General features: G+C 34.1%; 1 protein-coding gene across 1 annotated transcript in view; it reads left to right on the top strand.

Moving 5' to 3' along the window:
• Positions 1-27856, top strand: part of LTN1 (listerin E3 ubiquitin protein ligase 1) — a 117222-nt gene that overhangs the window by 50385 nt on the left and 38981 nt on the right. The window contains exons 12-21 of the mRNA XM_044670278.1: positions 2260-2449; positions 3163-3402; positions 4840-4993; positions 5615-5762; positions 10545-10731; positions 11713-11872; positions 16458-16562; positions 20048-20190; positions 24925-25060; positions 25275-25419. Coding sequence (XP_044526213.1) covers positions 2260-2449; positions 3163-3402; positions 4840-4993; positions 5615-5762; positions 10545-10731; positions 11713-11872; positions 16458-16562; positions 20048-20190; positions 24925-25060; positions 25275-25419 — 1608 coding nt within the window. The remainder of the gene's footprint in view (positions 1-2259; positions 2450-3162; positions 3403-4839; positions 4994-5614; positions 5763-10544; positions 10732-11712; positions 11873-16457; positions 16563-20047; positions 20191-24924; positions 25061-25274; positions 25420-27856) is intronic.

Below are 27856 nucleotides of genomic sequence, written 5' to 3'. Positions count from 1 at the left end.
TCTACCTTTCCCCTGCCTAATGAAAACAAAACAAAATCTTTGTAACAAATATGCATAGTCAAATAAAACCTTCCTGTATTGACTATGTCCAAAAATAGATATCTCTCACTCTGCTTCTTGAGTCCACTTCTTTTTCAGAAAATAGATGCTTCATCATTAGTCCTTTGGAATTATGTTTGATCATTGATAAAAGTTTTTAATTCTGTTAAAATTGTATTTTGAAACTTTTTTCCCAAGGCAGTATAATTTCTGTAATACTAATAATTCTCTATAATCTCTTAATTTTTCATTCTATGTGGAAAAGATTTATGAGTGATAGTGTGACTTAGTGGATAGAAAGCCAGTCTTGAAGGCAGGAAAACTTAGATTTAAGTTCCACTTCTGACATATAGTAGCTGTGTAATCCTTAGCTAAACTTTTAACCTCTCATTTCTGCAGATAACCACTAGGTGCAGAAAAGGTACTGCCTGTCCTGCTTTGAGGGTGTTTTCTCATTCAGGATTTCATTACACCAATGAAATTGCAGACAGTCTCTTTATCTCTAGCGAAATGATTTAAATGTCCTTTCTTAATGATGCCCAAGAATGATAAAATAAGAATAATGCCCTCCTAATATTCTTTTTCTCGTAATTTTTTGGTTTGTGAGATTGGAATTTCCAAGTAGTTAAATTTTTTTAATACTTAAATCAGCAGTAATCTACTATTGTAGCCTAGTTTTCTTATGTTATTTCATGTACATTGGCTACTCCATTTAATATCAAACTTCAAATTAAAAAGAAAATATTTAAAATAAAAAACCAATTTAATGGGATTACCCATAGCTTAAAGAGAAAGATTCTAAGTTAAACTTTTTTAGAACAAAGTCTTTGAATATCAGTTCCAGAAGTGACATTGGATGTTATCTAGTTCTGTTCTCTCATTTTATGGAGGAAGAAATAGAAGCCAAGAGATTAAGCAACTATCTATGAATATATGGCAAAGCCAGGCATAGAACATGTTAAACTTTGCTTTAGTGCCACTTAACACATTTTTAAAGATTAGATTATTTCCAAAGCATGATTTTGAAGGCATTTTCCAATCCGCACTTGGTTTTTGGTTGTTTTTTTTTTTTTTTTCCAGATTGCATTGAAATGAACCAGGTTGCAATTTCTCTTCTTCCTCAATCCTCAAAACAAAAGGAGCATGAGGAACATGGATCAACATGTTTCTGGAATGGATTGATGGATATTTTTTTCCTTGAAGATCGGTCATTTGCAGTTAAACATCTGGGCTCAATAACTTGCTTCTGGGCCTAAGTTTTTTTTTTCCATGGCAGCGTGATTTCAGTCTTTAATACAGAAGTAACTTGCCACTCTTATACATAAAGTTCTCTTTAATTTTAGTAAAATTAATTTTAGTAATTTTAGTAAAATTAAAGAGCCAGAAAATAACATTTGTTAGGTTTCTTATTTAAAATTTATTCCTCAATATTTTTATGAAGGATAAAGTATGCATGCCACAGTGCTAAGCTCTTTGGGGAATGCAAAGGAATTATAAAATGGCCCTTATCTTGAAGAACTTTAGTTTTTTCAGAAGAAGATATATGTATTTGGAACATGGAAGTACAGAATATGAATATGAGTAAATTCCCAAATGAGTAGTACAGTTTTTCAGAGAAAGGAGAGATCCAGTAGGGTTTCAGGAAGTTGCCGAATAATTTAATCAGTAAGCTTCATAGGGGAGATAGCATTCCAAATATGCTTAGGGAATCACATGAACAGAGGTGAGAGCATGATGTTAGACAAACTTAATAGGAACAGAGGGATTGTGTTAAAAAATGGGTACCAAAAATTTTTAAATTATTAGTTGGGGCTAAATTAAGAGAAATTTGAAATTTGGGAGGAGGCATTGTAGCTCAGTGACTAGAGTACTTGGAAACTAAAGGCCTGCATTGAAATTCTTCCTCAGATAACTTAATGACTGTATGATTATGAGCAAGTCTTAATCTCTCAGAGCTTCAGTTTCATCACTAAAATGGGGATAATGTACATATGTGTACTACTTATCTCTCAAGGTTGCTGTGAAGAAAGCTCTTTACAAACTTTAAAGTGCCCTATAGATGATAATTATTATTTTTCTTCAGATAGTATTAAAAAATTGAAGATTTCTAGGTAAGGGACTGACATGAAAACATCATTTTAGAAAAATTAATGAATTAAATAGAATTTGTGTATCGTTGGTAAATCTTACTAATGCTTATCTTTACTTTTATATTTTTAGGCATGTTCAGGTTCTGATAAACACTTGTTAGTATCTACTTGGCTAAAGGGAGATATTCTAGGAGAGAAATTGGCAACTTTGGCTGATTATTTGTGTAATGAGGACTTGGAAGTTGAAGTATCTTCAGAATCATTTACCTCAGAAAGATGGACCCTTTTAAGTTTGGTATTGTCTCAGCATGTTAAAAATGGTAGGCTCATTTGTGGGTTTATTTTGCCAATTGGGGTTCACTCTTTGAAAAATTTAGAATTGCCCAGATTTAGCTGGCTTGTTGTTTAGAGAAGCAACAAGTCTTTTAATATGCATATTATATGTTATATATATAAAAAAATTTAGTTTGTAGGATCTGTTGTGGGCATTTTAAAGTGCTTTCTTAGTCCTTTCAACATTATTTGGAAGAAATTTAATTCTTTTTAAACTTGAGTTTTGCTAATCTGCTTTTTTTACTAGCACATCAGAATTTTTATTAGGTTCTTTTGACTTATTTTGAGCTTAATTTGAGAGCAGGTTGGATATTTGCCTTGAATTTTCTGTATGTATATGTATGTGTGTGTGTTTGTTTATATGTATGTGTATATGCTCATGTCTTATTTTTTTGGCTCTTTGATTTCATTAATGAAATCTCCTATCATTATTGAAAGACTGGCAACTGACATATAACTTATAGTGTTACAGATTTGCTGGGCCTGTGTTTACCCAGCTGTGTCAGAGGTATAACTTAAAAAATTTTGGTCTTCTTAACTTCAAAGACCAACTTTCTTATCTGCCATGTCATGCCACCTATGCATTTGGAGAATTGCTCTAATGAAAAAGAACTACCAATAATAAAAAATATAGTAGAGGTGCTTGGAAATGCAGTGATAATATTTGTAATATTTTATTTCTTTTAAATTTTGTCCATAGATTACTTGATTGGAGAAGCTTATGTCGAAAGAATTATCAGTAAACTTAATGTAGCTCTATCCAAAGCAAAGACTATTTCAGAAGATGGAAATACTGAGTCGTCAGTATCTTTTATCTGTGATGTGGCCTCCAACTTTTTCATCTCTATGAAAGGATGTTGGTTAATGCCATCATCTGAACAGTTGTTATTAACCATCTTTCAGTTGTGTGCTCTGAACCAGGATATTACACATTTATCAGGTGTGTAATATAAGCATATTTCTGAATAGTTTTTTTTTTTAACTGTTCTTGGAAAACTTCATCTTTGGACACTGGAGAGTACATTTCATTATTTTAATGTGAAAATTAAGACATTGGTTTAGATGGTTAGACATTCCCTACCTGTTCCAGTCTGGACATGAGGCTTAAAGGTTTCTAGAGATAAAATATCTAGTCAGCCTGATTGTTTTCTCATGAGAACATATATATATATATATGTATGTGTGTGTATATATATACATATATATAAATTCCTTGGGAAATAAATTTTTTCACTTCATTTTTTATATCTAGAATTTAAAACAGCCTTGGCTATATAGGTACTTAATATTGATTGATTAATTATTTGATAATAAATGTCAAGGTAGGAAAGGATATTGAGATAACATGTAGTCTATCCCTATGACTTTAAAATGACATTGTTACATGGGATTTAGAACATTTTTATACATTCAAAGTCATAGGTTCATGTGTGACATGCACTATTTTGAGAATTAATACAATATCAGATTTAGAGGGCACTTAATAGATCAGCTTGTCATTTACCTTCCTTCCCTTCTCATCTACCCCTATTTTACATTAGAAACAACTTTGGAGAAATGAAGCAAATTCCCATAGGTTACATATTCATTAGTGCTGAAACTTAAGACAAAAACCCCCTGGTTTCCTTAATCTTTCTGCTTATTTCACAGCACCATATTCCCTTATTTTCTCTAATGTTAAAAGATAAAATAAACATGGGGCATCTAGGTAGCTCAGTGGATAGAAAGCCAGGCCTAAAGACAGGAGATCCTCTGTTAAATCTGGCCTTAGACACTTCCAAGCTGTATGACCCTAGGTAAGTCATTTAACCCCAATTGCTTAGCCCTTTCCTTTCTTCTGCCTTGGAACCAATACATAATATTGATTCTAAAATGGAAGGTGAGGTTTAAAAAGTATATAATTGAGAAATTCTAACAAAATAAATGAAAAATGAATTACAACATAGATTATCTTAATTCGTGTTTTTCTAATTCAATGTGCTGCCTTCGTGAAACCGTTTCTATTTGAATTTGACCCTACTGCCCTAGTATACTCTTATGTATTAAAGAAAGGGGAGGCTTTTTAAAAAAGCACCTCATTATTACGTTCTCCAAAAAAATGATGATAATATTTTTCTTGCTTTTAAAAGTAAAAACCTGTATTAATTCTAAGCAGGAAATATATCCTTGAAAATCACATCAGTTTAAATTGGTTATGTGCCTTACTTGTATTATTCTTATGATTCAGAAATTCTTTGCTTAGAAGTTGAATATTTTTTTATCTGTTTAAATGATGCTTTTTACAAATTGTAACTTAATATAACCTAAGACCATATTCAAATGAGTAAAGTATTTGGACATCTTGTGTCACCAATCCATATTAACTGCTTGATTTTAGACTCTCTTGTCAGTAAACTGAAGCATACTTGGTTATGTGGCTTACATTCACTGGTTCATCAATTTGGAAATGCAAATACACAGAGCACATTCTTGCACTCATCTGCCCTTTGGCTCAAGAACCAAATTCAGTCTGCATCTTTGGATGTCAAAAGGTAAGTTCTTTATACTTTTCATCTTAGTCTTTTTTTTTTAAATTTTGTAATCTGTAGTTTAATATAAAATTAATATTTTTTATCTTCAAAGATTATTTCTTGCTAGAATGTTAAATGCTACCATAACTATCTCTTTAAAGATAATTGGACATCAGAAAGAATTTATTTATAAACACTTCTCTGGATTAGGGTAGGCTTAGAAGACATCCATTCTTGTTGGGAGCACCCTTTGGTATTCTGATCCCAGTATCTCTAAAATGGAGATTTTATTTTTAAGGAAATGTATAAAATTAGAGATAAACTGGAATCATATCTACTCTAAAAGTCAGCCACAGAATAGTTCTTAGCTCTTAGGGTGAAAAAGTGAGGTGATATTTTCCTTTTTCTTTTCCTTGTCAGTAGGAAATTCTTAGATACATGGTACTGTTTCAAAAGAAGTGAATAAAGCTCTGGGTTAAAAATTAGAAGGCCCGTAATATGTTTCCTATTTATGATTATTTGATACAGGAAAATTACTTATCTCTCTTTTTATCTTTCTGATTCAATAAAGATATTATCTGATATGAAAGTCCTGAAATGAAAGTGACAGTCTATAACTATTATATATTTTTTTGTTTTTAGTCTTCGAGTTATGATGTCCACTGTTGATGACTTACTAAATAGTCTTCTGGAAGCATATAATACACTTTTTCTTCTGAGACTTTTTGTTGAAAATATAATGCCAAGTGATAGTGAATGGGAAAATATGAGGCATTCTCTTTCAACACAGGTATGTTAGAGACTGAAAAATTCTCCTATAAGCTTTGTCTAATTCAGAGCTCTCTTTTAATGATTATTTGGATTTAATTCAAGCTAGCATCTTCTTTTTACTACATAGTCTAGTAAGCTTAGCAAAACTTTCCTCTTTGGATTAAAAAAAAAAATATATATATATATATATATGTATATGCATCTAAATCACTTATGATTCGAAAAATGCAAATTAAAACAACTCTGAGGTACCACCTCATGCCTATCAGATTGGCTAATATGGAAGAAAAGGAAAATCAAACATGTTGGAGGAAATGTGGAAAAAGTGGGACACTAAGGTTAATGGAGTTGGGAACCTTGGAGTTAATACTGTGTATTGGCTCCAACGCAGAAGAGTGGTAAGGGCTAGGCAATGGGGGTCAAGTGACTTGCCCAGGGTCACACAGCTGAGAAGTGTCTAAGGCCAAATTTGAACCTTGAACCTCCTGTCTCTAGGCCTGGCTCTCAATCCACTGAGCTATGCAGCTGCCCCCTCCATAGTTATTTTAAATGATCTCTTATTGCTAGACTTTGTTGATAATATATAGAAATGCTGATGATTATATATATCTGTAAATATCTATATCTGTGGGTTTATTTTGTGTCTTGCAACTTTTTGCTAGTGTTAATTATTTCAATTAGTTTTTTAAATGGATTTTCTAGGATTCTCTAAGTACAGCTATCCCTATCCATTTTCCTCATCATGGTTTTAAGAAATTAAATAAGAATTTTTGGGAAATTTTTTGGAAGGTATAGATGACATGCAAAGGCCAGCAGATATCCCAGAAAAAGTTTAGAAATTCAGAAATGCATAAAATATATATGTAGTATTATATAATAGCAAAATATTTTTATGTCTTAATACTATAAATATACACAATTTTTTAACTGTAAACACTTCATAAAAGAAAAAGATAAAATTTTATGTGGATTTTCCAGATCATGGGGGTACCTTAACCCCCAACCCCAGGAATTGGAAGGGATACCATCATACTCATATGATACCATCATATCATCCGCAAAGAGTGATAGTTTAGTTTCCTAATTACATTCTAATTTCTTCAATTTCTTTTTCTTCTCATTGCTATAGCTAGCATCTCTAATAATATATTGAGTACAAATGGTGATAATGGGCATTTCTTCATCCCTGATTTTCATGGGAAGACTTCTGGCTTATCTTTATAATGCTTGTTGATGGGTTTAATAGATACTATGTATCATCTTAAGGAAATTTCCACTGATTCTTATATTCTCTAGTGTTTTTAATAGAAGTGGATGTTGTATTTTATCAAAAGCTTTTTCTGCATCTGTTGCAATAATCATGATTTCTGTTGGTTTTGTTACTAATAGAATAAATTTCCAAGGCAAAAGACTGTAAGGGCTAGGCAGTGGGAGTTAAATGACTTGCCTAGGGACATAAAACTAGGAAGTGTATGAGGCCATATTTGAACCCAGGACCTCCTGTTTCTAGGCCTGGTATTCAATACAATGAGCCACCTAACAGCCTCCATAATGGTAAAGTTCTTAAGAGTTACAAGTATCATCTTCCCAATGTGGGATTGTTTTGTTTTCTCTTTACTGTTTACTTTTTTATGTTTCTCTTGAGTCTTGTATTTGAGAATCAAAAGTTTCTGTTCAACTCTTCATCAAAAATGCTTGCAAATCTTTTTTTCCCCCTGAAGAATTATACTCAGTTTTTCTGGGTATGTGATTCTTGGTTGTAATCCTAGCTCCTTTGACTTCTATAATATCATATTCCAAACCTTCTTAAACCTTTATACAGAAGTTGCTAAATCCGGTGTAAATCATTATTTGAATTGTTTCTTTCTGTCTACTTGCAATATAATTCTCCTTGGCCTAAAAACTCTAGAATTTATAATATTCTGGAGAGTTTTTATTTTAGGTTCTCTTTTAGGAGGTGACTGTTGAATTCTTTCCTTTTCTATTTTTCCTTCTAATTCAAAAATGTCAGGACCATATTCCTTGATAATTTCGTGAAGGAGATGTCTAGGTAGTCCAGATTTATTTTTCATCTCAGTTGTTTATCAGTGAGATAGTTTGTTTTCTTCAATTTTTTCATTCTTTTGATTTTGTTTTATTGTTCTTGATGTCTTACAGAATCATTAGCTTCTCTTTGTCCAATAATTTTTATGTAATTATTTTCTTCTGTGAGCTTTCATACCTCTTTTTCCATTGTTAAATGGGAGGGAGATCCTGTATTATTAATATAGACAGATGATCAGGATTTTGCATAACCTGATCTGATAGGGTAACTCCCTCTTGGACAGAGAGCAAAGAAGGCTGCACTCACTGTCCTAGGCCAGTACAATCTGGTGACAGAGATAAACACAGCAAACTGTGACAGGGATAAAGAAACACTTTAGGAGATGGTATAAATGGTGTTCTCCCCTGAAACAGAAAGCTGACCTGAAAGAAGAGATCAAGATGGGTGGCTGGGAGGTTTTGCTCAACCCAGTCTAATAAGACTCTCTCCAGGATAACCCAATAATCTTTCCCTTCTTCCACTATAATAGATCTGACTGCTTTTCTATCGTTTATGATTATTTATTTAAATGAAGGATAACAAAGATGAGGTCAAGAAAGAGAGGGTTATTAGTTTTCTCTAACTAATGACACAGATCAATGGCAAGTCCTTTAGCCTCTGCTAAAGCTGAGGCTAGCCTGGAAATCTTCTCTTGTCTGATATTCTTTTTTATGCTGATTAATCCTAGGCTAAATCCAAAAAAGAGTAAGTCTCTAGTTAAAAGCTGGCATAGATGAGAGGTCAGGCTTCAGGACCAATCCAGCCTACCCTCGGGGTAAACCCTTAAGGCAAACTGTGAGCAGGTCAATCAGGTCCACACAGGTCTTCCTTTATCAGTGCAACCAGAACAGTTGCAGGGTTTCAGTAGATTTCTCACAGGAATGGGTTTATTTTTAGTACTGGAGTAGCGTCTCAGAGCTGGCTCTCTCCTCAGAGTCCCAGAGTAGTCGTTCCTCCCCCCTTCGCCCCCGAATTCATTGAACTCCCAGAAGCACCTCTCCCATGATTCCAACTGTCTCTGCCCTGTCTTCTCTGTTCTACCACATTCCATTGTATATCCTTGCAAAATTACCTTTCCTCACCATTTGGCCAATTCTGATTTTTAAGAATTTCTTCTCTTCAGTAGATTTTTATGACTCTTTTACTATTTGGTCTATTCTATATTTTAAGTTGTTTTCTTCATTTTTTGTCTGTATGTGCATGTACATTCTTGTGTGTGCCAGCTTCACCAAGATTTTGACTTTCTTGCATTGCTTTCATTTCTTTTCCCTGTTTTACCTCTTGCTTCTCATTTGATTTTTAAAATCCCTTTTGAGCTTCTCTAGAGTCTGAGACTAATTCCCATTTTTCTTTTAAGCTTTGCATGTAGCTGCTTTGATTTCACTGTCTTTTTCTGAGTTTGCATCTTATCCTTCCCTGTCACCAAAGTAACTTTTTTAGTTAGGTTCTTTTTTGTCTGTTTGCTAATTTTCCCAGCCTTTTTCTTTACTTTTATTTTTATATTTAAGTTTAGCTTTGTTCCAGTGGTAGAACAGGCGCTCTTCTATACTTTAGGTTTTTTGTACTGCTACTCACAGAGCTAGTTTTAAGTGTCTTCAAGTTTCAGTTCTTCCAAATAAAATCTAAGGAAAAGTAAATGCTTTCTTGGTCAGTGTTCTTGTCTGTGACTGATTACAAGTACTCCTTTCTACCTTGGAACTGTGATTTGGTTCCCTGCTCTTGCTACTTCTCCTCTCCCTTTCCTTAGGATTGTGACCCAGAACTGTACATGGAAAATACAGAAGAATCCAGCACATAATACTAGCAAAGGTTTTTAGGTTTTGATTAGTTTTCAGATCTCTTTACTGCTTATGGGTTAAGATCTCTGGAAGATGTTGATTCATTTGCCCTTTTTTTTTTGTGGGGAAAAAAAAATTTTTTTTTTTTGTTTGTTGTGGGCTTGCACTGGTTTAGGCATAACTTACCACAGGCTTTGGTTTAGCCATGACTTACCACAGGCTTCCTTATGCTGGGGCTCAATGTCTCACTGCTTGCTTTTGTCCAGACTTCGGACCTCAATGAGTGTATGTGGAAGTGTCTTGTTGCTGGCTTGCAAGGGAAGAGTTGGAGCATTTTTTCTTAGTGTTGCTTTGTTCCAGGGCTGCAGGCTTCCTGGGCTTGGTATGCACCAGACTATGTTCCCTACTCACCTCAATGAAATAGACCTGACCTTCCAAGTTGTCTTGAGTGAGAAAATTGCCTCATCCCATCCCTTTTATTGGTTCTACCACTCCAGAATTCATTTTGAGGCATTATTTTAACTTTAGGGAGGAATTTGGGAAAGTTTAGAGATTCCTTATCTTTGTTCTGCCATCCTTTTTCTTTGACTCTTTTTTCTTTTTAACCCTTACCTTTTGGAATCAGTATTAAGTATTGATTCCAAAGCAAAAGAGTGATAAGGGTTAGGCAAGAGGAATTAAGTGACTTGCCCAGGATCACACAGCTAAGAAGTTTCTGAGGCCAGATTTGAAGCCAAGGTCCTCCCAGCTTCAAGCCTGGTACTCTATCCACTTAGCCACTTAGTTGCCTCTCCTCTTTGATTCTTAATGTACACATTTGACATCGTATAATTTTGGAATTTTATTATTGCACTGCATATCCTGTGTTAAATTGAAATTACTTATCTAAGGTATAGCAGTAGAATTCTTTTGTCTCCCTCTTCCCTTTCTTTTATTATAGTGGTTGCATAAACCTCTTTTGGAAGGAAGATTGAGTTTGAACTATGAGTACTCTAGAACAGATTTCAAAGAATACAGTACAATGCAGCTTCCAAGCCATTTGTGTACCACAGCATTATTAAGCAAAGTAGTCTTGTTGACTCTGAAGGAGGAAATAATTCTTGAAGATAATAAAACTGAAAAAATAAGTAAGTATTGCTTTGTGATGAAAATATGACTTACATAAAATATGTGAAAATGAATAATCTTAAAATAATTTTAATACACACTAATTTAGTTCTTTGAATAACATTTGTTTTAGTGATGAGGGACATTGAAAGACATAATAGATATTAAATCAAATGGAAATATTGTAATTTTATTAAAATACACAATAAATCAAATTTTTTAATAAAAAGGTCTCTCTTGGTCCTAATCAGGAGGGACTTTCATTATGATAAATGTTTAGTTAATTGAATTGTTGAGTTCAAGACACACACACACATCCTGAAGAAAATGTTATTTGAGAAGATTCCAGTGTGTGGTTAGAATTTCTTTACTCTGATTTGGTTTCATTCATTTATTTATTTATTTGTTTTAACATTGCCTATTTTCAATGTTATAATTTTCTACTTTCTGTGGCTGATCATATTGTTGTTCCTTATGGAACTTCAAAAAATTCTATTTTCTTAAAGTAGCTAGAAATCCAAATAACAACATGGGGTGAGTATTTCATCTGGCTAGAGTTTTTACAAAATTGATTAGATTATAAATTTGGAAGGCTTATATAGATTTGTTGTTAATTTTTTTTTTCCATGCAACTTTGAGGTTATTGGCAGGGGGAATAAGCATGTATTGTGGAGAGAATAAGAATTTAAAACAAAAGTTGTACAGCTGATTCAGTATTCAAGGAGAAAAAAATCAGGGAAAGAAAAGCCTAGTTCTTTGCTTATTAAGTGAAATTTTACAAAAATGAGACCATCTGAAGCCATGGCTCTGACATCATTTTGAATTATATATATGTATGTATGTATGTATGTATGTATGTGTGTGTGCATGTGGTCCTTTTCTTCTGATATTTTGGTGTAGGAGTAGGCAGAATGATTGTTGTGTTGAGAAATGAGATTGGGCAAATGAAAATTGTTGAAGTATTTATAAATATGTTATTCTGATACTGCCCTTTTTATTAGTTGCAGAATTGTTTTATTCATTGCAATGGTGTGAAGAACTAGAAAATCCATATAACATGCTAATTGAATTTTGTGAGATGCTTCAAGGAATGGATATCACTTATGATAATTTAAGTGTTCTTTGCAACTTACCAGGACTGCTTCAGCTGATATTTATCAGGTAAGAAACCGTTTATTTTAGTCCCTGATTTCTTTATTTATAATGTAGGCTGCCAGGAGAAGTGGAACTGACTTCATCTGTTGAAATTGGTAGTAACTATTTTGAAGGTAATGTTTCAGTGTAGGTAGAAAAGTTTTAAGTCTTTACTAATGAGTGCTAGCTCTGCAACTATGGGAAAATTACTTGCCATCCCCAAGTCTCAGTTTCCTCATTTTAAAAATTAGAATAATAAGATTTGCTTGCAAAATTTAGAATTGTGTAGAAAATGAGAGAAAATAAATTGTATATGAAGTATTTTATACAATATATAGCTACAAATAAAGATGTATATTTTAGCTATAATGTTACTGTTTTTAAAATACTTCCGAGGTTTCTCTGATTATAAACTTAGTTCTCTTGCCTTCTGGAATGTCATATTCCAAGTCATCTGCTCCTTAAATGTGGAAGCTGTCAGATCCTATTTAATCTTGGACTGAGGCTCCATGATATCTTAATTGTTTTTTTCTTACTGCTTGCAGTATTTTTTCATTGGCCTGGGAGCTCTTGAACTTGGCTATAACATGCCTGGGTGTTGTCATTTGGGGATTTATTGCAGGTGGTGATCTGTAGATTCTTTTAATTTCTTTTTTTTTTATCTTTTTATTCAGGATTATCCGGGCAGTTTTCTTAGATAATTTCTTGTATTATGCTGTCCAGGCTTTTTTTTTTTTTTTTTTTTTTTTAATCATGACTTTCAGGGAGTCCAGTAATTCTTAAATTGTTTCTCTTGGATCTGTTTTCCATATTAGTTGTTTCTTCAATTAGGTATTTCATATTTTCTATTTTTTTTCATTCTTTTGATTTTGTTTTATTGTTCTTGATGTCTTGTTGAGTCATTAGCTTCTATTTGCCCATTTCTAATTTTTAAAGACTGAATTTCTTCCCTGACATTTCTATCTTCCTTTTCCATTTGGTACATTCTAGTTTTCATGCCACTCTTTCCTTCATTAGATTCTTTTGCTTTTTTCTGGTAGGTCAGTTCTGTTTTTTAAAGAATTCTTTTCTTCATTGGATTTTTGTGTCTCTTTTTCCAGTTGACCAGTTTTGCTTTTTAAGCTGTTATTTTCTTTTTACATTACTTTTACTACTTTTTCACATTTTTCTTTGACCTGTCTTATTTGATTTTTTAATTCCTTTTTTAATTCTTCCAGCACTTGAGACTAATTCCTATGTTTTCCTTTTTCTTTTTAAGTTTTACATGTGCTTGCTTTGATCTCACCATTCTCTGTTGATTTTATGCTTTGCTTTTTGTCCCCATAGAAATTTTCAAGAGTTAAATGTTTCTTTTGCTCTTTACTCATTTTCCCAGCCTTTTTTTTTTTTTCCTGTGGATGGAAATTCTGAAAACTACTTGCTGATTCTGTCACCTTTGCAGGGATCAGAACTGCGATCTATTTTGCCCTCGAGCTAGGTCTTCATCTCAGCAAGTTTAGGCTTGAAAGAGCCCACTGTGATGCAATTTTGGACTTCACTATGGGTTGGTGCCAGGGCCTGGTACATCAAGGGGTGGGTCTGAGGTGTTCTTTTGTTCATGTAGCCCCCATCCTGTGATCTCAAAGTTAGCCTATGCCTAGCTGCAGAACTTGGTGCAGTTGGTGGGGGGGGAAGGGGGGGTGTTGGCTGGTCAGCCAGCACTCCTCTGTGCAGTTTTGCTACTGGTTCCCCTTGAAAATCAACTTTCTGCCTGCCTACCTTTCAAGTGTGTTCAGTGGGAGAGCCCCCTCACTCTGTCTTGCTGTTGGCTTTTGACTTCTCTCATTTTGAGGTGCCTTTTAAAGATTGGTTTGGAAGGATTATCAGAATAGTTTTAGCTTTTGCTGCTACTAAACTGCCATCTTGGCTCTGCCCCGCTATATAAATCCCAGATTTCTCTGAATTTATATTTTTCTTTATTTCTTATGGCACAATAATATTCCATTGTATCCTGCATCATAGTGTGTGGAGTGAATATTAAATGTGTAATTCCCAGAGTAACATTTTTGGGGGATCCTAATATTTTCAGGGCTGTAGTGAAGAGACAGCATCTTCTTACAGGACAGGGCTGCCCCACCTCCACCTTTAATACAGAAGAAGCCTTTTGGCCCTGCTGGCCTGCTGTATCTTCCCATAAGAAATGTATTCAACTTTTCCTTGGAGTTTTTCTCTATAGTCTGTACCCCAGTGAATTTAAGAGCTAGTTAGTAACTATAGACTAGGAAAACTTCCCTTTTAAAAACCTCAGTCCCCTTTCCCTCAACAAACTGCTTTCTCCCTTCCCCCTACTCAAATTCATATTCCACAAGACACTTGGAATATCAAAAGCCTTGAGCAGAGGTTATTGCCCCAACCAAGATGTAACAGAAAGGATAATTTCCCAGGAGGGATTTATAACTAGGGCAATTTCCTTCTATCTTATCTCTGGTACCAAGAGTTTCAAAACTTGCTCTCAGTTTATATACATATTTAACACTCCTGAATTTTTGACTGTTCTCTAAAAATGTCAATTTGAGGGACATCTCCAAAAGACTGTATGTGGCCCTGACGAATGTGTCAGTATGAGATAATGAATGTGACACTGTGCAGTGATGTCATGTGAACTAAGAATTGTATTTTTTCTATAAATTTTGAGCTCATCTGTCTGTCTGGGGGGACATTGTCTTAAGCCTTCCTATTCTGAGGTATGCCTTGCCTCCTGCTCAACAGCTAATAAAGCCAACAATCTTGCATCTTTTCTCTTGCCTTTTGGATTTTATTTTGTGAGTACTCCTGGGGTACAACCCTGTATTTGGGAACCCCAACTTCTATTCCAAACAAAAGTTTGGTCAATTGATTGTTACCCACATAATAAATGCATCCCTAGGTCCATTCTTAATCTCCATAAGATTTGGAGGTTCTGGATGCTTTTTGGAATTTAGAATGTTAGCTGATATCAATAGTAACAGTAGTTTACTAATGAGGATATCAGAAGCTTGAGGAATTTTTTGGCTGTTGCAATAGAAAAAAAGACAGGTAAATAGACATAAGGTAATTAGATAGTGTCTGTAGAAAACTTTTAAAAAATTTAATTGACATAATTTAGTATTTTTGCCTCATTTTGCCATAAACAAACTCTCTGTACCATATAGTAGTACCTTCACACATACACAAAAAATCCTCCCACACAATAAAACAGCCTAATAGTCTTAATTATTTTTGTTTTTCATAATTTGCTGTTTTACAAAAAGGAAAGATCTTTGCTTTATTAATTTGAAACCAATAGTATTGTTTAACCTGAGTTTTATTGTTTTTTCAGCATTGTCTTTTTTTTGCATTATTTTAATCATTGTGTATGTTATCTACTTATTCTGCATTTGTTAATACCAGTATTTTTGTATTTTTGTTACTTTTCATATACTACTTTATACTTAAGCCATTCTCTGTTGTGTGTAGTGGAATTTTGGGGGAGCTAGCACACCCAGAAATCACTCTCATAAGTAGACAGGAGACTGATAAGATGCTGACAGAATGTGGCCTTTAGTGTTGAAAGCAGATGGTGTGGAGCATTGCTGAGGGTAACCAAAGTGGTGTCTAAAGGCTTACAAGAAAAATCCTTAATTTATAGGAAATCTATACAGTGGTTGTCTTGAAATCTCCATGTGTGTGATACATTTGTTTTTTAGATAATACATTCCCTTATGGTTCCCAGCTATTTTGAATCATGAGAGTATTTCTCAAATTAACACTTTTTCAGTTTAGTCAAGATTCAGAAGTGTGTAAGATAGTACACAGCAGTTTTTGCAATAGTATTCAGATTTATTGGGGCTTTTACAGTATCTCTAGGCTCCTGGCTTTCTCATGGGAATCTCTGTAAAAATTATTTTCTCTTGGGAATCTCTGACCTGTAAAATTTCCACTGAGGTATCAGTTTTTTGAAATGCTGACTAAGTCAATCAAAGGGGATTGGATGGAGGAAAAGTCTGTGCACTTTAGGAAGAGGTTACTTCTGCTGTTTGTTATGCAGAGATTGGCTTCTTTTCTCTCTTCCCTGAAGGCCCTTGTTTAACCCATCTATTTTGGAAAGTTACAGGGATTATTGATCCGAAATTATTACTACTAATATTGATCCTAATGCTACCCATATTTATGAATAATACACTACTAATTTTATTCCATACATGTATAATGAGCCAATGTTTTGTTTATAGCTTTTTGCTTTTAAAAATATTACTGCTATGAATATTTTGTCAAATATGGGACCTTTTTCTCATTGGCCTATGATAGTTAGCACTGGGATCATTTGTTAAAAACATTTTAATGGGGTATAACTTCAATTGAGATTTATGAAATGGTAGGATCAGTTCACAGCTCTACTTGCAATGAATTTGCGTGGCTGCCTTCTTACAAGCTTTTCAGCACAGACATTTTCTTTTTTTTTGCCAAATTAAAGAATGTTGAAGGGTCAGTTTTATTTGCATTTGGAAGAGGTGTGTTATTTTGCAGAGGTGGCCCTTATAGCCATTTTTCAAAAACAATAATGAATTTTAGAAAATAGATTTTCTTCTAATTTTTTTTTATTATTTTCTTTTAGATCCCGGGACACTGGTACACTTTGGGCTCTAACTATTTCTAAATTGATGCATTCTAAGAACATTTTGCCTGATGAAGTTAAACAACTGTATAAGACAACAGAAGGGTATTTTATTTTGTAATTATTATACTGTATAATTGCTCTGAGGCAGTCTTTGAAATAAATTAATGAATTTAAACAGGAAAAGTCAGTTGTATTTTAAAAAATTTAGCATTTTTGTAATGAATACTTCTTTTCCAATGCTTTCAAATGAATTCTGTTTGAGAAAATGATAATTCGAATTTGGCATCACTTTGTGCTTGTTTAAACAATGCATTTCACAAGCCTGTTCTCTCACTTTGGAGCAAAATTCCTCTAAGTTTTTGTCATGAAGTTATTACTTTTTTTTTAAAGGTAGATCAAATGTGCTTTTGTTTTGACTTCTTAAAGTAGTAGAAGCAGATTTTATCACCCTTTGCTTGTAAAAAAGGAACATCTTTATATTTAAATACACCAGTTTCTTGAAGTTATTTTAAGAAAGTTAGGCAGTAAATGTTTCGAAGTTTCTCGTGTGATAATATGCAAGCATCTTCTAATAAATGAAGTAAACTCTTAGTTGAAAGTGTTTCTAATCATGTATACCAGGAGATGTAATGAAATAAAAAATAAAAATATTGAAGAGCAAAATATATTGAAGTGTATGGTATAGTGGAAAAACCACTACCACTTACTTTCTTTGATTGCCCAAATTGAAAGTGTTCTCCCCCACTGAAGCTCTTTATATTATTTTGTCTTAGTCATGCAATGACTTGGTAAGCTTTTTTTTCTGTATGTGTTGAAGCCTCTTATTGATGTTACTAATACAAATATTTAAAGAAATCACTTCACTATAGTTTCAGTATAATATAATATGCTATTAGCTTTTTTCAATAAATAGTGGACATTATTGACCTTTTCCTGATTAGTCTTTCCATTTCCTGGTTTTGACTGAAATCCTAGATTTCACCTGATATATATGCTTCTTTTCTTGAAACTTTTCCAACTTAGGCTACTCTGTCCTTCAGTTCATTCAGAGAGAAGTGCTAAGCATACTTTTCGTACTCCTTCCAAATTATTGCTTTTGCACTGTCACTCAAGAACCAATTGTTTTTGAAGTCCATTTGGTCTCATATGTTAATCCTATCCTGATTGCAACCACGTTAGGGCCTCTAGTCTAGACCATTCTCAGTCACTTAAGCATCAGGCTCATAGTATTCCTTTAGCCTCTTCCTTCTTCACAAACCTCACAGTTCTGATTTCCTCAATTTCAGTGCGAAGTTTTCTTGAGCTTCACATCTATTACTACATTACTGCCAATGATCATATGGCTATATCTTAATCTTTATAACTATTTCTAATTACTGATTTGAGTTCCTCTAACTTAAAATTTCAAAATTTCCTCTATTTTCTTTGTTCCTTACTACCTCAGAGGAGGTAGTCCTTGTGATTGTACCTGAATACTTGAATACTACCTGATTTTTTTTTTTATCACATTCCTTCTCTCCTCTTATTTTATTCTATCAATAATCCCATTTTCCTGTTGTATCTGTGACTTCTTTACTAGCAACCTCTCTATAAACATATGTTCCCCAATGTTAAAAAAAAAAACCTTTCTATTGGTATGAATAAAAATTAATCTTGGAGACCAGGTTTCTAGCCTAACTTAAAAAGTCCTTGGCAGAGGTTATGTTATAGTTCCTGGATTCCGTAGCTGGATTTGGTGGTCTGCTCTGCCACTTGTCAGAGCTAGCTTATATAGATAAGTGCTGGTTTACCAGCAAGGTAACTCTTTTCACAAGCCCAAAAAATGGCAGAGAGCCTGCCCCTTCATGTACTAGCTTTTTAAGCACAGTCTAAACCCTCCCCTAAGATTTTCTGATTGGCCAAGGTTTCACTTCATGCCATCTACATGCTACAACCCTTGACTTCCCATGGTCAGGAATCTTGCCTGCCAGGCAAATTAAGACACATGACTCTGTGACTCCTATTACATGAAACTTACAGGGTAGGACTGGGTTGGAGGGCCCCTAGCTAGTTAAAGCTTTAAAGCTTCATTACAACCTTCTGCCTCATCCCTTTTACTAACTACTAAACATATTAAAATAGGGCCATTTACTTTTTACATTCTTCCTACCCTTTTTCTTAATGCCATTATTCCTTAATCCTTTACAGTATAGCCTCATGACAGTATCTGATTTTTTTTTTGGTCAAGGATATCATTAATCACTTTATTGCTAACTTTTGGAGTCTTTTCTCAGTTGTTATCCTCTACCTCTCTGTGTTGTTGCAGTAACCTCAAATTCTTCTGTTTGATTCTCCCTCTCTTGGCTTCTACAACATTGAACTCATTTATTTCTTCCCTTATATCTCTTGAATATTCTAATTTTAACTTATTAATGCATATATTTTGTAGGATCTGTTATTGAATTTAAAATTCTCTTTGGTAAATATCAGCTCCCAATGGATGACTCTTACTTTTACCCAAACTCCAGACCCATCCTCTGAACTACCTTCAGACAGTTCTATGTAGATAGTTCATTATTTACCAAGTTCTATTGATTGTAATTCTACAATAATTCTCAAGTCTAATGCTGCTAAGTAATTCTAACATATCAATGTTTTAGATCCCAGGAATGGGGAACCATGAGATTGCCAAAGAGGGGTGAAACTGTCTTGGTTTGGAAATGGAAGTGATCAAAATTTCCAAGCTGATCAATATTAACAGTTTTTCAAAGAATGTCTTTTATAGGGAGATTTGTTTCTAATATATGAACTCAAAATATAGCCATAACATTTTTATTTATTTTTCCATGGTTACATGATTCTTGTTCTTTCCCTCACCTTTTCCTTCCCCCTCCCAGAGGCTATAAGTGATTCTACTGGGTTATACATGGGTTGTTATCATTCAATACTTAATTCCATATTATAGCCATAATATTTTTAAAAAGTCAAGGTCTCTGACTTCAAGGAGTTAAAGATGTTTTGTGGATATGGATCAGACAGATTTACAAATAATTATAATACAAAGCAATTCAATGTGTAAGAGAAATCATGAGTAGGTTTCTGTTCTTCTGGCAATGGATGAGACCAGACCTAGTTTCAAAAGTATAAATCAAGGGGCCGCTGGGTAGCTCAGTGGATTGAGTCAGGCCTAGAGATGGGAGGTCCTAGGTTCAAATCTGGCCTTAGACAGTTCCCAGCTGTGTGACCCTGGGCAAGTCACTTGACCCTCATTGCCCACCTTTACCACTCTTTCACCTAGGAGCCAATACACAGAAGTTAAGGGGTTAAGAAAAAAATAAGAAAAAACAAGTTAATTGTTAGCAGAAAGGAGGGAAATATCCTTTTACTTTGACAGTGTAGTATTTGCATTGATCATTGTATTTAGTCAGACTTTTGTTGCATTTCTCTTGACGAATTCTGATATGAGTTGAAAAGCCTAAAAAAGAGGGATGACTTGGCAATTTTTCTGAATTAACTATACAAATGTACAGTTATCTTGCAATTTTGTTATCATACAGTTATGCTATTTTGAAAATCTTTTAACTACATCTTTTTCTTTCTGTGGACAGGTTTTTTCCAGTAACAGAAGGTAGTTTGCATACTGTTCAGAGTCTCTGTCCATTTTTGCCTTTAGAAGATAAGGAAGAACTAGTTAACCAGTGTACAGCTAGACTTTTGACATGCACAAAGAAAGATCTTTGTAATATTGATGGTAAGTTATTTTAAAGAATTTCATGTTTATCTATATCTCATTGAATAGTTATGTCTATGTCTAGAGGTAATATTTATAATTAGGATTTAAAATTAAATTAACAAGACATGGAAATAACATGGCTTTCATCTCTGTTTCCTTTTGCTCTTTAAGATTTTCTTTCTAGTTCCCCACAGAAACTTTGTGGGGTTCAAATTAATTTGATATCAGAACTAAGTCATCTTTCTCTAACAAGATGGCCTCATACTTCAACATTCTTGAGTCTTCAGTCATTGTGAGAGAGAAAATCCCCTGCTCTCTGTGTTTTTTGGAACAATTCTCTTTAAAGTGGTTTATTTTTCCATAGCTATCACATATAGCTGCTGGAGGCTTTCCAAATTGATTGCTCCATCCTTCCTTCCTAGGAGTCTGTCTGTTCTTAGTCTGAGTTTTCTGGAAGAATTCCTTTAATGAATTATTCACTCAATCTTCCATTTTCTGGAGCGTTCTACTACTATCTGGCCAGGGATTATTTAGACCAGAATTCAAAAGATCAGTGGAGGTTTCATCCTTCTCCTGTTTGACTTCATAAACTTCATTCAAGTTCTCATTTTGGTTTTGGGGCACATTTGTTCTTATGCCCTGAACAATATATTCTTCTGAGGAACTGGAGTGTTCTGTTCTTCACTGCATTCCATAGTATCTCCTTGTGAACACACTTCTTCCAAAATACCATTTCTACAATTCCTGCTTATCCTCTCTCTGTTTCTGAGGGACTTTCTGTTTCTCCCTCTAGTTCAATTCTCCATCTTAGTGGTGCTCTTCTTTCCAGCCTTCCTTAGTTTTCTCCCTAAAATTTTGGTCTTTGCTCTCTAGCCCTAGCTTAATTCCTAATTATCCACAAAATTCAGAATTTCTATTAAGCTAAAATCTTCCATACTCTCACAAACTGCTCTCTGTCTTGGAATTTCTAATCTTTGCTCTCTAGCCACAGCTCAACTTGGCTTACTGCCCAGAAACCATCTCTTACAGTTCTTTCTCCTGTCTTGCAAAAAAAAAAAAAAGCTTTTTCTTTTCTCTTTCTCAGAGTTCTAGTATCTTCCCCAATTCTGCCTCAACTTATAATATAAAGCCAATTTAAAGTCCTCAAGACTAGCTCAGGACATCTCCTTCTCCTGCTAATCTTTCCAAGCACGTTGGAACAAAGAGGAGGAACAAAGGGCTTAAAAATCTGTGGCACCACAACCTTGTCAAATTAGCTCAGATCTAGCAATTATTGATTATTGATCCTCCACCTGCTGCTATCTCAGCTTGGATTAATACTCTTTTTTAGATCACAACCTTGTAACCAACTTAGGTGCAGCTTTAAGCTGTATTGTATCTATAGAGGAAACTGGGCAGAGGACTACTTCCATTTTCCACTCTGAAAACTGCCCTTTAGTGTGACCATACACAGGCTTCTGATAAGATCACAGCTCAGATTACATAATCATACTTGCTGGATCTGCACCTGGTACTTGAAGCTGAGGGATTTCCTCTTTCCTTTTTGGGAGCTCAACCTGATACTCTTAACCGACCTAGTTTTATTACTAATTCTACTTTTATTTCAAACTTCCAAATTAGAAATCCCCTTTCTCTTCACTCTCTCTCTCTGACTTCTCTCTTTTTCTTAAAGTCACACACATGCACAAATTCAGCTGCTTTTCTCTGACCTTCATTTATACAAGTTTAAAGTAAGTGGAGTATTCCTTCCTACTCTCCCTGATACTTACACCAACAAACAATATCTGTGGGTGTTAGCTTGAATCTTTTTCTCTTGCATCTATCAGTCCTTTTCTGCTCTCTTGCTCGCAGGATTTTTTAGAAATTTTAGAATTTTTAGAAATAGAATTTCCTTTTTTTATCTTTTCTGCCTCTTAAGAAAAGATACTTCAATTACCCTTTTTTTTTCTACTCTCATTTCTATTCCCAAGTCCTCCTCATTTGAAAAAGAAAAAGAAAAACCAAGCCCTTGTTACAAATAAGCATGTTAAGCAAAAGAAATTTTAAAATGTGTGTCTTGTTCTTCATCTTATGTCTATCACTCCCATGTCAAGAGTGAATACATTTGTTTCATCAGCAGCTCTCTAAAAACATGGTTTGTCATTGTATTGATTAGAGTTCCTATGTCTTTCAAAGTTGCTTTTTTTATAATGTTGCATAAATTGTTCTCTTAATTTCTGCTTACTTCTTAATCCTTTCAGGTTGAGAGTCTGACCATTTAGTGTTTCCTAGACTATTTTTACATCTTTTTACAAATGTGGCATTATTTTTATTTTTATTTTTTTTTTAAATTTTAAACCCTTTACTTCTGTGTATTGACTTATAGGTGGAAGATTGGTAAGGGTAGGCAATGGGGGTCAAGTGACTTGCCCAGGGTCACACAGCTGGGAAGTGTCTGAGGCCGGATTTGAACCTAGGACCTCCTGTCTCTAGGCCTGGCTCCCAATCCACTGAGCCACCCAGCTGGCCCTCAAATGTGGCATTATTGATGAAGTTATGTTGCTTTTAATAATTATTGCTTCCTTTTCTAGACATTCTTTAATAATACTTTGGAGAATATTTCACTCAAATTGCCCTATAATTTTGCACATTTTTTTCCCCCTTCTTTGAAAAAACCGGTATGTTTGCCCTCTAGTCAGAACAGCATTGCTCTTTCCTTTCTCTGCAGTCTTTCAGATATCACTGACATTGGCTCAGCAAAAACATTTGCAAATTCTTTCAGTTCAAAGAATACTGTTCATCTGGGATAGGACACTTGAATTCATTAAGAGCAAGGAGGTTCTTTTTTAATTATCTCCTCAATCTACTTCCATTATCCCAAAGAAGTACACAAAGACATTGAACAAATGCATTTGAAACAATAACCATTTCTGAGAGTAGTGTATTCTATATTTTGCTCAGTAGACCCCTCCTTCTCTGGAATGTATGTTTTCATTATTTCTTTCCCTGAACCATCATAATTTTTTGAGTTCTTTACACTTTGACTTCCTTTTTAGCATTTTTAAATTTTACATTGTCATAGTCTTTTGTTGACTTTTTTTTTTTGGTTCTGCTTATCATCCTATACTTTTATATTCACCCTCTGTTACTTGCTCCCTTTCTATATTATGTAGCTTATAAAAATCTTAAGATGATTTGTGAGTTTTTTGTGCATCTACAGCAGTCATTTCAGAAAACTCGTTTTTCTTCTCATTTCAAATTTTTCCTGTCTTTTCAGAATTTCACTTTAAGTGCATTCCATTCCTTTTTTGGCTACTTTTGTCAGAGTTTTAATCCATAGAATTCTACATATTCTTGCCCTGAAATTTTGAAATCTGCTCTTTCAAATTCTCAGGGTATATATCAGTCTGGTTCTTTTCTATCACAAATTCTGGGAGTTGAAACTTTTCCCTCAAGATTTTCATTAATTGCCTCCCTCCAACCTGTTCTTTTTTCGAAACAAAAGAAAAATATATCCCCCTTATTGTTTTTCCTACCTTTTGAAGGATGAAGTTATCAGAAATTTAAATCAGGAAATTATTAGCTGCTTTCCTTTTGGCATAAGGAGAACCCCAACAGGTGTCTGGATAGTTGAAATACTCTACTGCTATGTTATTCCTCTTTTCTAGATCATTTGTACCTGCATGAATGACCACAAAAGTATTTAGTGGTAATCATCTGTTTTGATAGACTTCGAGAACTTCTTTTTATTATATCTTGCATACAAGCCCTGGAAATAAAGCATATCTTTATTCCTATAACCAGGTTAATGGACAAATAGCTTCTTCATTTCCTGTCAACACTGAATTATCAGCTGCCCACTACCATTTTCTTTCCTTGACCCTTTTGAGATGATCTCTTAGCAGTACCTTGAACTTTGATCCTTTTTGTTGTATATGTATGTTTCATCTTCAGAGCATTAAACTTTATTTTTGCTCTCTAAATACAGGTCTCCTGGATTGCTAGTTTAAGACATTTCTTACTGTATCACATTGTGTTCTCAAAGCTTAACCCACCTCTTACCTTGTTAATTATTGATCAACCTGATATGAAGGAAAAGGGAAATACACTGTGTCTTTTTTTATACCATAGTTTATACCAATTCCAATTTCATTCATTGTTTCTTAGTACTATTGAACAGCTATTTAGGTTGGGTAGTAAGAATTGAATTTCATTTATTGTGTATAGAAATTGCCATGAAGTATTTCTTTTATGCTTGCCATTTACGTGGTGCATAGGAAGGTGGTGACATTTGGAAGAAAGAGAAAAATAGAGGAAATGTTTTCTAAATTAATACATATTTTAAAAAACTGTACATTGCCAGCTGAGTTAGGAAACTAAATGCTAAAGATATTTATCTTGGCTAAATATTTCTCATTTATATTTTCTTTAAGTTAAATTGAGATTCAGCATGGAATAGAGAATAGAGAGCCAGGAGCCAACCTTGAAGTCAGGAACACTGGGTGTTCAAGTTCCACTAACAACAAGACTAAGTTGCAGAAAAAGTGCTTTTAGGAAGTGTAAGTGTATTAGTAGCTTCCTTATTTAGGAGTTCCCTATACTAGTGAAATCAGCAGGTCTCATTTCTACTCCTATCCTAAGTCTAAAGAAGTTTTTTGACTCGCTAGATTTCTTGTAATTATCATTTATTCAGGAAGAAATTGATCCTGTAGAAGAATAGGTGATGTCCTATTCCATAACAACTATATAATTTTCATGTTGGGTTTCTTTTAGGAAGTTTTGGATACCTTTCCATTTTGAATTCTTGTCTGAAAACAGGAAGCATTGATGGTAGAGAGAAACTTTATGGAATACTAAAAATTATAATGTCATGGAAGAGTGACCATGAAGATATATTTCTTTTTAGCTGGTAGGTCATATACTGTAATATAACTTTTTCCTTTTTCTACATGTATATAAATATACATATATATAAGTATGTATATAAAGTCATCTAAAAATGTCAAACGATATTGTAGATCTTTAAATCAAAGATAATTATCAATGGGCTTATATACAAGGTTTAAATGAATTATAGCTTTTTGCCACTTACTATTTTTAATTCTTTATGTTTTTTGGTACAGCACTTTGAAAGAAGCAAGTCCTCAACTACTTGGTTTGAATATAGAAATAATCCATTTACTTTCCATATTACTGAAGTATTCTTCATCTCTTTTGGTGGATAGTGACTGGGACTTCATCATGTGTTCAATGTTGGCTTGGTTAGAGGTAATGTGATTTCTTATGTTTCCATATAAGCATTAGTAATTCCCTAATTCTTATAAAAATTATTTTAAACAAGCACTAAACATTTTATCCTTATAAAAATAATAGTTTGCTATTTATAGATCTTTATATCCAGCATCTCATGTAATATACCCAGTACTCCTTTGAGGTAAATGTTACATGTGTAATATTCCCATTTACAATTGAAGAAAAAAGGTCTTTGTCATTAAGTGACCTACTAAAGGAGAAGACAAAAAATCTAGGACTTCTTTTTTCACTTGTAATGTTATTTGCATTATACTTTCTTGTCCATCACCATTTTGTTTTTATGTCACTTGGTAAAATGAAGCATAAGAAATTGCTAGCAATCCATATGTTCTGACATTATATCATATGTATATTCTTATTTCTCTTCAGGTGCACTTTCTCATTAACTTCTGCCACAAAAAGAGTTCTTTAGAGCTTTCTTCTTTAAAAGCAAGAGCTTTTTTGCACCATGTTTCTTAGCTTCTTATGAAATATACAAATTCTGAAAAATTCATAAAGTGGAATTGCAAGTACTCTACAGAAGTATATTAGTGATGATCAACCAATTAACAACTTTACTAAATGCCTGTTTATGATAGGCATTGTGCTAGGTGCTGGGGATACAAATAAAAAGAATGAAAAAATCCTTGTTAATAAGTACAGAATAAATACAACAGAGGAAGGGAGAGTACTAGCAATTGGGGAAAATCAGAAAAGGCTTTTTATGTAAAGGATGGTGCTTAAACTATATCTTGAAAGAAGCGAGGGAAACTTTACAGTGGAGATGAAGAGGGAATACATTCCAGTCCAGTATGGCCAACACAAAACAGAGAAGGAAGATTGAATGTCATGTGAAAAATGAGAGACACGCCCCCTTTTACAAATGAGATCAGAAAGAAAAAGAGTCTTTTTGTGAAAGGACTTTTAAAAAGTAAACAAAAAGTTGCTTGCTGGGAGCTAAGATGGCAGAGTTAGGATTCTTGATTCACCTGAACCTTTCTCTCTCTCTCTCTCTCTCTCTCTCTCTCTCTCACACACACACACACACTTGCCTCAAAACAAAGTAAAGTAGGAAGGACATGTCTCTCACTGGGATGAGAAAGGAGAGTAGCCCACAGAGTACAGCTTTCATGGGAAGCAGCAGAACATAGACCAGACCAGTGTGCACTACTGTGCAAGCAATGAAGCAGCAGAGCAGGGGAGCAGCCCACTTGGCCTGGAGCAACAAAGCAGCAGAATAGGAATCAGCCCAGCCCATGGGACAGCAGGGAACCTGGCAGCATGGGGAGTGGAGTCTAGCTGTACGAAACAGCTACAAACCTCCCAACAGCAAGCCAGCAGGGCCACTCCCTTGAAAGGCATACTCTGTGACACAAAGACAGCTGGCCTACCTACCTCACGTACCAGAGAATATTAACTCTGTAAGCTTAGAACAGTGCTCCCTCTACCTCAGGTACAGAGTAGAACTTTAATAGATAGCTAAGGTAGCTAAAATACCTAGAAAAATGAGCAAAAAAAAAAAATTAAAAATCTGACCTTAGAAAATTATTTTAGTGACAGGGAAGATCAAAATATGAACTCAGAAGAGGACAAATACCAAAAAGGCTACATGTGAAGCCTCAAAGGAAAGTGTGAAAGTGTCAGACCCCAAAAATACACTTGGAAGAACTTGAAAAGTTAAATTAATTTAGAGACTGAGAAGAGTCAACAGCTTGGGAAAAATTCATTAAAGAAAACAACTTCCTAATTCCTAATTAGCCTGAGCCTAATAGAAATGGAGGCAAAAAAATTTCAAGGAAACAGCTTCTTAAAGAGTAGAATAGTTCAACTGGAAAAGGAAACACAAAAGCTCAAGGAAGAAAATAACTTCCTAAAAATTAGAATTGGGCAAATGGAAGCTAATGAATTTATAAGACATTAGGAAACAATAAGACAAAAGAATGAAAAAAAAGAGAAGAAAATCTGAAATACCTTTCTGGTTAAACAACTGACCTGGAAAACTAGATCCAGGAAAGTTAATCTAAAAACCTTTTAGAAGCCATGATTTAAAAAAAAAAAAAAAAAAAAAAAAAAGTCTGTTCGCCATATTGCAAGAAATCATTGGGGAAAACTGCCCTGATATTCTCAAATGAGGGGAAAATAGAAATGGAAATAATCCACATCTGAAAGAGCACTCAAAATAAAAACATCCCAGGGCTAATATAACCAAGGAAAAATTACTACATGCAGCCAGAAGGAAACAATTAAAATATGGAGTGCGATAGTCAGGATTACATAGAACTTAGTAGCTTCTATGTTAAGGGATGCTGGAAGGCATTGAATATGATATTTTGAAAGAGAAAAGAGCTTGGATTATACCAAGAATTACATACTTACTGAAACTGATCATAATTCAACAACAAAATAGAGGACT

The sequence above is a fragment of the Gracilinanus agilis genome, chromosome 3 (assembly GCF_016433145.1).
Source record: "Gracilinanus agilis isolate LMUSP501 chromosome 3, AgileGrace, whole genome shotgun sequence".
In the NCBI taxonomy this organism is placed as follows: domain Eukaryota; kingdom Metazoa; phylum Chordata; class Mammalia; order Didelphimorphia; family Didelphidae; genus Gracilinanus; species Gracilinanus agilis.
Note: the sequence above shows the minus strand (reverse complement) of the source record. Positions and strands in the feature narration are given on the sequence as shown.